The sequence below is a fragment of the Spermophilus citellus genome (assembly GCF_964194105.1).
Source record: "Spermophilus citellus genome assembly, chromosome: 10".
Classification (NCBI taxonomy): domain Eukaryota; kingdom Metazoa; phylum Chordata; class Mammalia; order Rodentia; family Sciuridae; genus Spermophilus; species Spermophilus citellus.
In genome coordinates, this window is record NC_138197.1 from 71,178,744 (window position 1) to 71,190,745 (window position 12,002).

At 43.9% G+C, this 12,002-nt stretch overlaps 1 protein-coding gene across 1 annotated transcript in view; it reads left to right on the top strand.

Annotated features, from left to right (window-relative positions):
- SLC4A8 (solute carrier family 4 member 8) overlaps window positions 1–3,146 on the top strand; it is a 71,133-nt gene extending 67,987 nt beyond the window's left edge. Inside the window, exon 25 of the mRNA XM_081311043.1 lies at window positions 604–3,146. Within this exon, the coding sequence (XP_081167169.1) occupies window positions 604–616 (13 nt within the window). The 3' untranslated portion in view covers window positions 617–3,146. The remainder of the gene's footprint in view (window positions 1–603) is intronic.
- Window positions 3,147–12,002: the final 8,856 nt, after the last annotated feature.

Sequence of the window (12,002 nt, forward strand, 5' to 3'; positions counted from 1 at the left end):
AGGTTAATGAAGAAAATGAAAGGACTTAAGACATCTTTGCCTACATTGAGGTAGGCTGCACATCCAAATTGCTTAAATAATTTAGTCCAAACACCATTTAAGTTTATATAGATAACTGAAGGGCAAAGTCTAAGTCCCTATTAAAGATACCTTTTCTAGTGTAAAAAAAAAAAAAGCCTAGGAAACCTGGTCCTGCTCTTAACCCTGCTGTGCAATTTGGCCCACCCCTGTTTCTGGTACTCAGTTTACTTAGCAGGAAAATGGACATAATGATAAGTTTGCTCTGAGGAGAAACTGAAGTGCTTTGAAAAGTCACAGCCACCAGTGGGTGGTAGTGGTGGGTTTTTTCATCTTCGAATGGGTTAAAATAAATCTGTGCTGAATGTGAGTGAAATATAGAATCTTATTTCCTTCAGAGGAAAATCCAGGCAGCTGTCGAACTGTATAACGCACACAGTTATTTTTAGTTGAGAACTAGTCTACTTGTAAATGAACTTAAAATATAGCCAGATCCAAATTGTGGTGACATCTTCAAAGTATTGTGTTAAAAGCAGGAATGAATCATGTGTTCCCTTTTTGTCTCATTGTAACACTTTTATTCAGTCTCTTCAACTAAGAGTCTTTGCTGGGATAGAAGATTTGGGCCATGAGGTGCCTCAGGGAAGTTCTGGTTACAGAGAAAACGGTGAGTCCCTCAGAGAAGAAGCAAGACCAAGTCTGGCCCTATCCTTGGTCATCTCAAAGCCATGCCGAAGCATTCAGTTATTCTTGGTGTGCATTGGAGGCCATCCAGCCATCCCCATACCAGCCGCCAGTCACCAGATGTGAACGTGGAAGGAGAAGGCCACCTCCTGTTGGTAGTCCTCTTTCTTCTTTCTCTTCAGAACTGCCACCATTAAAGACCCAGCTTCTCATTTTTCAGACATTTTCTCTGAAACTCTCTGCTGGCCTGCTGAGCCACGTGGATCCATTCTGCCATTGAGGAGTCGTGCATTGAGGTCCCTCTTCCTAAAGGATGAGGTGGGGGAGTAGCAGGAGAACAGAGAGAAAGGGGAAACTTCCTTAGTCATGTTGGTATCTGCAGGCTCCTAGGAAGCCCTGGGCCTTAGTTTGATTGCGTACCCTGGGTGGGGGGGATGCTGGTCAGACCCAGTCAAGAGGTCTGCTACTAGGACTGTCAGCACCCTAGATATTGGCAGTACTCACCACTTCAGTCAAGAAGACATTTCTGTCCTGGGGGGGATCAACTCAGTAAGACCCTTGGAAGATACAAAAGCCAAGGGGGATATTAGAGTTGCTTAGCTTATTTAGGTAAAGGTTTAGTGGAAAATCAGTAATGACAAGTAAGAATGAGAATCTTCTCTTGGTTTTCACTGAGGATAGAGTAAGAATGAGTTGAATTGCTACAAAAGAAATTAGTGTAGATGCCAGGAAGGACTTCTAATTCTGAAGATTGGTCAGTGTCTCCCTTCTAGATATCTAGGAAAGATTTGATAACAGTTGTTTGTGAGTAGAAAAGGAGGTATGATATTTTTATTGGCCATTTTGTGATACTATTTGACATCTCTTGAGGATACATTCTGATTCCATCCTGGAGAGATCCAAGTGCTTTTGTACTGTCTTCTTAGCTGCCTTAGTAGTGAACCATCATCAGCTCAATGGACCAAATTCACCTTCAGCCACGTGGTTATTTCATCCATGGGTATCTTTCAGTTGACAAAAAGTTATGACTCTCAGACATAAAAAGCTACACTGGGAAATGAACTGTAAGTGAAGTTAGTTTTAGAATGTAGTTTAAACTACTTTTGCATTTTTTCTCTTCTTTGTTGCAATGAATGTCAAGGGTCTAAGTGCCCATGCATATAGACCTTCCCTGCCTTTGTGCACAGAATGTGACCAGCCAGCCCATTAGCACCCAGAAAACCCAAGACTCTCAGTTTTCCATCCTGGAAAATCTTTGTACAGTGGGAAGATCCCCTAGTGTGCTGTCCTTTTATAGGTGAGGAGTTGACTGTATCACTTTGTTGAGTGTTGCATTCTTTAGTCTCTTAAAATATATTAAGGTATTCTAGTCTTACTGTAATGACCTTTGATGTCAAAGGAACCCTGCATTTTCCCCATATTTCCCTATCTCTTAAGACCACAGTTATTTTAATGCAGAGACAATTTTCAAGATATTTAACAACTGGTACAGGACAGACACCAACCACTCGGAACAGGTACTTGCTATGAACAAACACTATGATTGCACCAGTGCCTATTGGCTGAATGTCACACTGCTTTCAAATATTAAAATGGCATCCCACTAAATTGTAGAGTTCCTAGTTTGTCTGATTTGTATTCACAAGGCTGTTCTAGGACAGCCTTGGCTTTCTTTCACGTGGTGCAGACAGGATCAGGCATGTTTCTTTAAAATATATGGGCATTAAAATCTTTGTGAGCCAAAGCTTCACATTTTATTACTTTAGGACAAATCTAATCATTGTACCCCCTTTTCCCATTTCTTGCCAGCTTTCCCACATCACTCTCTGGCTACTTTCTTGCATTTCTCTTTTCCATTGTTTTAGTTCCTTGAGAATGTGCACCTTTTCTTGCTCCATCTTGCCCACCCCCCACGTTATCCAGCCACACTTTTGCATAGGAGGTTGGCAACTTCTGTTTCCCTAGCCTCAGTGCACCCATTGCACTGGGAAGGAATCCATTGTGGAACAAAACCAGTGACAGTGTCATCAGAAAAATGAGTTTCCTAACACACTGATACCTTGTGTATGCTAAGTTGCCTGAGGATAAGGAGACCTGCCTTTGTTAACCCTGTGCAGTGCAGTTTCAGGATCACATGTAGCCTTTGAGTTCTCCCCTGCCAGAGTCTCCCAGATCACTATACCTTAGGAACCTTAGGCACTTTGGAAGGCTGTGCCCACCCTTTTAGGTCATTAGATTTTTCTTCTCAAACAGTAGTCAGCCTCATTTCTGTTGTACCCAATGGTAGGAACCATTCCCTACTCTTACTCTCTCCACTCTCCCAGGTCTCACCACTCAGCCCCAGTCCTTGCTGCTTTAAGGGTGCTTGAAAGCTGAGACAGTAAAAGGGGGAAGAACTTGAATGACATCTTACTTGGCTTAAATTTGTGGTTGGTGATCATGGTAGCAATAGTCATACTGGCAGCATTTAGGGGCAAGAAACTGGGAGAGGCGGTGAAACAGCAGCAGTGTGTATGCATGTGCACATAGTGACAAACGGGACGGACTGTAGCTGCAGGTTTTCATTGCTACTCTTAAGCATTTTATGCACCTGGCTGTTAGAACATTGAAAAAATGCGGTCATTCTCCCATCTAGGGAATTCTCATTTGAGCTCCTTTGATAAAATAGCTTAAGGACAAATACAGGCAGATTAATCTATGAAGAAAGGTGTTTGAAGTTCAATAAAGGAGAAACTGATTTAGAAGTAGAAAGAAAGACAGGTTGTTAGGTGTTTCTCAGGCCCACAGTTGCTTTCATGATGAGAGGAAAATTCAAGAACGGTTGAAATTGTTGGCACACCTTGACAGGCTAGTGGTGTCATAGGAAGGGAAGGAGGCCAGGGATTTAAGAAAATTATGGTAAGTGGAATTTGGTTCTAAGTGGGCAATTTGCTTTCTGGTCATGACTCTTAAGGAAGAGTTGGTCTACAGAGAGGGCAAAGACCAGCAGAAATGTACTGTAAAATTGCCAAATATATTTGATTGCATAAAACACAGACTGACTCTTTGTGGCTAGATATGATTTCCAACTTCTGGAGGATTGTTGAGAGATAATGGTCTTTACAACATGCAGCTCCTCTCCTCAACTCTTGCTCTTAAAAATTTGGGGGTAGAGGACAAGTGAACCATATTGTTCCAAAAGACAATGTGAATAGTCATTATTTCTCTTTGTCTGGGTTGTGACTGGCTTTTAAGTTAGTTATTAGTGTTTGATAAAAATATGGCATATGCTAAGAATCCAGCTTGGTTGCTAGCTCAGGTTATGAGAGCTGTGACCTTCAAGAGGTCTCTAGTGTTGGGGAATCTGTGGTTTCTGGTCATCCAAAAAGGACAGTTTCTAATTCTACTTTATTTTCTGCCTACTCAACTCTCCACACTTCCCTCTTAGTAGAGGAATCAATAATCTTCCCTGCATCTGCTCTGTTGATTTTGTGGTCCATGTTCTGTATCTCAAGTTTTCCTGAAGCATAGGAACAGGTTTGATGCCAGAACCCCCTTTTTAAAAAAATCAGAATGAGAAATACTATCCACTATGCTCTCTCTGCCACTTAATCAAAGTCTCTGAAGTTGTTTTGCAAGAGAGACAGCTCCTCCTCCTAAGACTTTTAAACAATCATTTTTGCAAGTTTGTCACTACATTTTTCCTCACATTTCTCAGGTTCCTAAGCTACATCATAGCAGGCCAACCAGGAACCCTGCATTGAATGTTCCCAGCCTTCTTGACTTTTTTCTGGTGGTAGCCTTTGGGCTTCCTTTGAGCAGGCCCTGGCTAGCCAAGTAAGATGTCATTCAAGTTCTTCCCCCTTTTACTGTCTCAGCTTTCAAGCACCCTTAACTCTTCCTCCTACCTTTTCCTCAGTATTTCAAGTTCTCTTGGGAGGGAAGAAGTTCTTGATCAAAAGTCCCAAAACCACTACCAGTTTGGGGTAGATAGAGGAATAAGGAGGTCAATCAGTGCTGGGCTTCTTGGAAAGGGGACTGTATGGTTATGTTCTTATTTTTTGGTGAGGGACTGAGGACTCTCAAGCCCTCAGGCTCATCCATATTTTAGTATAAAAAGAAAAAGACATTCCAAAGCCAAGTAGAAGCGATTTTTCTACTAAATCTATTCTTTATGACTCTTGCTGTCCCTGGTCTCCTAACATTAATTATAGAGAATGGGCGGTTGACTCAGTTACATTTTTTTTTGTCAGAAAGGAAGGTAATTTTCATAACCAAAAGAAGTGTGAAGTAACTATATCACTGCTTAAAGTGTGAAAAGAGGAAAGGAGTGTTACGTGAACCTTTCCAGTGGAAAACTCAGGAAGTTGAATGATTCATCCATAGGCATAATTCTTTTAGAAGATTCTGTGCTCAAAGGGAATGGAATGGTTTCTGACCCTTCTGAAGAGATAAAGAATAACATTTTTTCTTAAATTTAACCCACTTTCAGCATGGGGAATACAGAACTTTTTCTTCTAGCTGATGACATTAATATTTCTTGAGAAGAGGGAGAACCCACCCACGGCACATTTCTGAGCCCAGCAGAAATCAGCAAGCTTGGGCTTCACTTAGCAGGTTTGCGGATGACTTCAACATGCAGGTTTTTCACATGTGCAATAACGCTGGAAACAGAAGCACCAAACTGAATGTGCAATTACTCCTTTTGTATAAGAAGCCAAAATCCTCCTCCTCCCCTTCTCCCATATTCATTCCTCTGGGATAATAAGTCTCCCTCTTATTTCTCTGTGTCTGTCTGTCTGATTGGTTAGAAACGGCTGCCCTTCCAAGCTAAATAGGGTCGGGTGGAGAGTAGAGCAACCTTCCCTTGCAAGGGGACAACTTGAGGTGCTGGTACATTTCTCTTGTTTTCTATGTTGTTCTTTCTAGTAGGTCCCATGTAGAGATAGAGCTATTTTTGTTTTAGAGATTCCAAAGTATATATTTTTAGTGTAAGAAATGTACCCTCTCCACACTCCATGGTGTAAATAGAACTGGGAATAAATGTGTCATTGTGATAATCCCATAGCAATTTGTGGTAGGAACAAGACTCCTTTTCCAATCTGTGTCTGTGACCTAGGGCAGGTAATTGTGACACTGCATCTCCTAGACCTCTGCCTGCCCAGGCTTGTGTATACTCACCTCAACGGTGAAAATAAAATCTGTAGAAACTGTGTACCTGTAGTATTCTTTGAGCCTGAATCAAGGGGCTGAGCCACTGTTGAGCAATTGCAGAACTTGTGAAGAATTATGAAGATGGGTGAAACAAAGGTGTGGTGGTATTGCTGAGATGCTTTGAGAGGATATACATACCTCCTCTGTGCAGGTTCTGACCAGTCCTTGGGGCAGAGCCATGAAGGAGGCCATCCGGGCCTTTTCCTAGGGAGCTGCTCAGGCAGAGGCAATCAGGACAGTAGAAAAAGAAAGCCAATTATGAAGATAAAACCAGGCCATTGTGAGCAATTGCTAATATTTAGAAACTCTCCACTGTCCTGAAACTTAGATTTTAAAATCTGCTGTCACCTGGGTTGTTTTTGTGAGTGTTGTTTCTTCTTTTCTCTCAAATCCCATTGCTATAGGGTTGGCGAAAAGGGGATGAGGGAAGCAATGGAGGAAGAGCAGAGAGACCAGTGAGGGAGTGACAAGATAGATGGTCGGGGAGCCAGTCAGGAGGCTTTATTGATTGACAAGAAAGGCATCACCTTATTTGTTTATACATATGAGGGATTGAGCCCAGGGGCTCTCAACCACTGAGCCACATCCCCAGCCCTTTTTAATATTTTATTTAGAGACAGGGTCTCACTGAGTTGCTCAGGGCCTTGCTGAGGCTGGCTTTGAACTGGTGATCCTCCTGCCTCAGCCTCCTTAGCCACAGGTTTACGCCACTGCACCCAGCCACTGAAAGCCTCTGACAAAGAGGGTGGGGTGAGCATTTTATGAAGTGAGAGCAGTACAAGCTGGACCTTTAGTCTGTAGACACAGAACTCCCTGGTTGTGAGGGCTTTTTCTGTCTTTTGACTGTTTTTAAAATGCCTCAGGAGTATATACATCATGCCCTTTGCCTCACAAAGAGACATGCTTTAATTTCACTGCGTGGCATGTAGCATGTGAGAAGGCTACTATTAGAGGAAACACCCAGTTCTGATGGCTCGGGCTGTGGCCTGGTGGGGGTGCTGGTGCAGAAAGACGGCCCTTATCATCTAGCAACATCAGGGTTATTAAGGATTCTGTAGGTTGATACATGAAAAAGGCTTAGGACAGCACCTGGCTCATAGTGAGCAATAAAAAATTTCGAAGTTGGGCTAGGGTTGTGGCTCAGTAGTAGAGCACTTGCCTAGCACATGTGAGGCACTGGCTTCGATCCTCAGCACCACATACAAAAAATAAAAAATAAATTTATTATGTCCATCTACAACTAAAAATATTTTTTAAAAATTGTGAGAGCACATGGCTCCTGGGTTAGTTAATTGAGCAGTAATCACATCAGGATGGAATTATATTTGGCTCGCTTGATTAGGCTTTACCCTCTGGGACGGAGCCCATCTTTCTAGAACCATATTGATGCCCCAGTACCTGTACAAAATCAGGATTCTGTTAGTAAGGAACAAGGCAGGAGTTATAAGTGATTCAATATTTGAAAGTGCCTGCCAGTGAAAGGAAGAGAGCCTGAACCCTGGGCCTCCTGCAGAGCTCTAGCAGGCTGTGGAGAGCCATGAACCTTGGCACAGGAGCTTCTCTGAAGGTCAGCATTCTCCACCCTTGCTTTGCCTTCTGTTACATTCACCTGAGTGATTTGTAATATAATGCCCAGTTCCTACTCTACCCCAGTTAAACAGAATCTCTGCTGTGAGCACCAGTATTTGCTAAATGCTCTCCAGATGATTCCTAGGTACATACTGGGTGGAACACCAACTGCTGTGATCCTCACGCTGCCTTGGCTCAGCTCTTCTGTGTCTGCCTCACCTCCACCCAGCTCATTCTCACCCCCAACTCCATGATGTTCTCCTACATTGTAGCTCTGCTGCAATGTCAGTTTCCTTGGCCTCCGTTCCCACAGCCTTAACCACCTCCAGATTCTTTCAGTTTCAACCCCCACTGCTCACAGCTTCACTCTCTTTGTATTTCCCCAATGAGTCCCAAGACTGAGAATATATTTCGTCCCTGCTCATCATTTCTTAACAGGCCACACTGAAGGCCCTTAGCTTATAGCTCAGCCTATAGCTCTGAGACCTTTAGGCCTGGAGCCATTCTTGGGCTAACTGGGAAAGAGTAAGGACCACTGGTAAAGAATATGGCAGTTGAGGGATGTTCCTCATCCCTCAGGGGCAGCTTAGAAGGAGACAAGGGCCAGCGAGATACAGTAAAGATATGTCTAGTTATCTTAGTGATGATCGAAGTCTGTTCTCCAAGTTACAAACCTGGACACAAATTTGCCCCTTTCACCTTTTGGTTGTGTTTAATACTGGGACACACAGGCACACACTTGTAAGAAAATCATGCAGGTTATTGCCTGCTCCCTCACCAGAACACTCCCTGTGAGCTTGCTTGTCTTATGGTGTAAGTGCTCATAAATGGAGAGAGGCTCAGATGAGCACTTCCAGGAGGCTGAGGGCACAAAATAGAGTCCCTTAGAAGAGGCAGGGTATAAAACAGGCAAATCAGAAATAAGTCTGCCTGAGTTCAAGTCCCAGTTCTGACCACAGCTGGATGACCTTGGGCAGATTGCTTCAGTAATGCCTCAGTTTCTTCATCTACAAAATGGGAGAGATAATACCACCTACTTTAAAGGGTCAGTAGAGGAGACTCAATGAACTCACAAGCATGCTAAGGCTGCTGCTCGCCATGTGCCCTTGATGTGTCCTCTAGTTGCAGCATGTTCTCCTCCTATCCACCTGTCTTTGGGTTCATAGCTGTGTGGAGCAGTAGACTCCAGAGACCAGGGGAAAGGAGTCATGGTCACCATAACCCTTGAGTCACTTTTAGGTATTAACTCACAGGAAGAAAGACCTTGGGCCTACTAACCCAAGCATGTTCTCCATCTCCACTTCTACCTGCACCTTTCATGTGGGGTTATGGAGCACTTACTTTGCCCTAACATCATCAATACTTTGGCTCTTGATCTTTGGTGTATACAGTAGGGAGAGAAGAGGAAAGTAGATTTCCAAGCCTCTAAAGTTTAATGACCATTCTCTTCTTACCATAGACCCCAAAGCCCCTTCATCCTCTCAGACTTACACATCACCTGATTTCCCCAAGATTCACAGTGGATAAGGAAGAAGTGCCCAGGCTTGTCTAACCAGGCAAAGTGGTAGTATCACAGTTTTCTAGTAATTTTGAGCTGTGTGATTCCATGCTGGACTTTTTTGTCATCACTATCACTGTTGTCAGAGGCCTGCCTTGGGCATTTCCTAACTCACTGTGCAGGACTGAAGCACTTGACCTGGAGAATCACTGAGAGTAGTGGCCAGTATCTGTTGTGTCATGTGTACTTCACAGAGATGTTCTCGGATCAAATCCTCATGGCTTCTCATGGCACAGGCAGTGGGTACTGTCCTTCTAACAGATGAGGACAACTGGAGCTAAAGATGGAATAAGTTGCTGAAGTTCTTACAGCTGGTGAGTGTCAGCAAAGCCAAGAGTGAAGCCCTATTTATTTTTCCTGATATGTGCTCTCAGCTGACTCCTTCAAGTTCCTGCCTATAATGAGGACAGAGTTTAAAGCTCACGCCTGATATGTATAGAAAAATTAAAGGTTATACTGAAAAACACTAGAGAAATGTGAAATTGGAGAACATACCAAGTTAAGTCACTGGTAAATAGCAGAAGAAGTCAAGAAAATTAATAACTCAAATTCTTATTCTGGAATAATCCAACAAATTCAAATTAAGAAATACATTCCAGAAAGAACCCATACATGAAAATAATATTTTCTTAAATAAATGACCAAGGGCAGTAGTGATGACTCCTGAGAAGTCCTGGACAGCTTGACTAACATCCAAAATAAAATAGCAGGTGCAAAGCACAGTGGCGAGGACTATATTCTACAGGGTGAGGAGAGGATCATTTCAGAGCCAGTAAAGCCTCCAAAGGGGAAAGAGAAGCATGGCTTGGAACCCAGAGGCACGAGTGCTATGGAATGTTCTGGTAAGAGTGCAGACACTGGTTTACTTGCATTTGAGGGTTTGTGCTATGGAATGTTCTGGTAAGAGTGCAGTCACTGGTTTACTTGCATTTGAGGGTTTGTGTACATAAAATTGGAGACAGACCATAAATATCAGTCTAAGGGGTGAGGACTACCCTATAAACTGCAAGGTCCCATCTGGGGGGAGGAGATGGATGCTTTGAATGTTTTAGAAAAATCCATCTTCTAGCTAATCCAGTGAGTGCCTGGACATGGGGAACTCAGGTGACATGAAACAGTGCTCCAGTGTCACATGTCTGAGACAAAAGCTGTCATGGAAAATAATGAGTGAACTCATTTGACAGAACCCCCAGGAGACATACCAGGACCAGCTTGTCTCCTGGGAGGCAGATTTGACTTGTGCAATAATGGAATTAGCTGCCTTGGGACTGACAATGTCCAGCACTGGGGATGCCAGGGACCTGCAAATGTTAGAGGAAGATCTTGAGGGTCTGTGACTCTGCGACAGGGGACAGGGGTAGGGAGGATGCTGCAGACAGACAGCATCACCTAGGAGCAGGCTGAGAGATGGGAGGGTGGTGATGAAAGAGTGGGTGGGGAACAGATGTCTGAGCTGAGAGCAGGGAGCAAATGGGTGTGGGGAAGAAAGAGTAGGTTGTCTGTGTCTGAGGCAGAGCAGGTGGGTGAGGGCTCAGCACTTGGAAGGCCCACTACTCTGTGCTGGGTCTTTGGGTTACATGGGACCCAGGTTTTGTGGGTTTAGGTTAAAAATAATAAGGTGCTATAAGATCATAGGAGTATATTCTTATCCCTGCCCCCCACTGATATAGTAGGGCGTCCAGACCCTCTTTTAAAAGGGGGGGGGCCGGGGCTGAATCATGTTTGCTTATGAGCACGATGACCTCAACAATAGCCCTCCATCACAGGCTCCAGTGCCAGCTCTCTGTCATGCCCACTGTTGAGCAAGCCCCTGCTGCTGTCACCACCCCCACTACCCATGGCAAACATAGTATGCCAGTTCCCTCTGCACTGGGCCAACACCCCTATGTGCTGATGGCATTGGCTCCCAAGGGCTCTCAGGGCAATAATACCCTGCCATGGCATTGGGGCACCTTTTGCCAATGGATTCCCACAGCTAAATTGCCTTGGCTCCTCCAGTGGGCCCAAAGCAGAGTTCATTTCAAGGTAGCAATTTGAAGGCCACGTCCCAAGGAAAGGACTGAATAGGCTGACCCTACTGCCAGTGTTGGGGGCCATGTGGACTGCAGGCTGTGACTGAGGGCTGCTCCTAGAAGGAGTTGTGGGGAGGGACCAGCAATTAGCGGCATCACTAAAGCCTTTGAGAACTCAGCTGTGCCAAAGGCGTGTCCCAAGTACTTTAAATTCATCATTTAACTCTCACAATAACTTTTTTTTTAGTTGTAGATGGACACAATACGTTTATTTTATTTACACATATTTTATGTAGTGCTGAGGATCAAACCCAGTGCCTCACACATGCTAGGCAAGTGCTCTGCCACTGAGCCACAACCCCAGTCCTCACAATGACTCTTTGAGGTCGGCATTGTGATTCTTACAGATCTGGAAGCTGAGGTTAAAAGTTAAGCAATTTGCCTGATGACGAATAGCCAGTAGATGGCAGAACTAGGATTCAAATCTAAATTTTTGAGTCCAAAGCACATGCATGCTCAAGTTCACATTATTATATTCTGATACGGCATTTCAACTATCCAGTTTTCTAGGCCCCAAAGATCACTTTGAAAGCTGGGTCATTTGACTTGGTCCTATCTACATTGATTTGGTTAGTAAATCAATAAACACATGATAGAGTGCATACTTGGTGCCATGCAGTGTCCCCATGCCTAGGAAACGCTGGTCAGCGACTCACAGGGCTTCCATCTGGAAGGGGCAATATAAGAGAATATAAATTGAGGAGGAGGCTGATCTTACTGATAGACAAGAAAAACTTCCTAAGGGACCCCTTCCTTGTCCTAAGGGACCTCTTATTTCATGGTGGCCACATGGCCCTAGACAGGGAAAAGTCAGGAGATACCATCCTGGTTCTGGTCCTGATTTCACTCATTACTATCTTCAGTTCCTTCTCTAGGTTCCAGTGTCTCCATCAGTATAGATAAGGGAT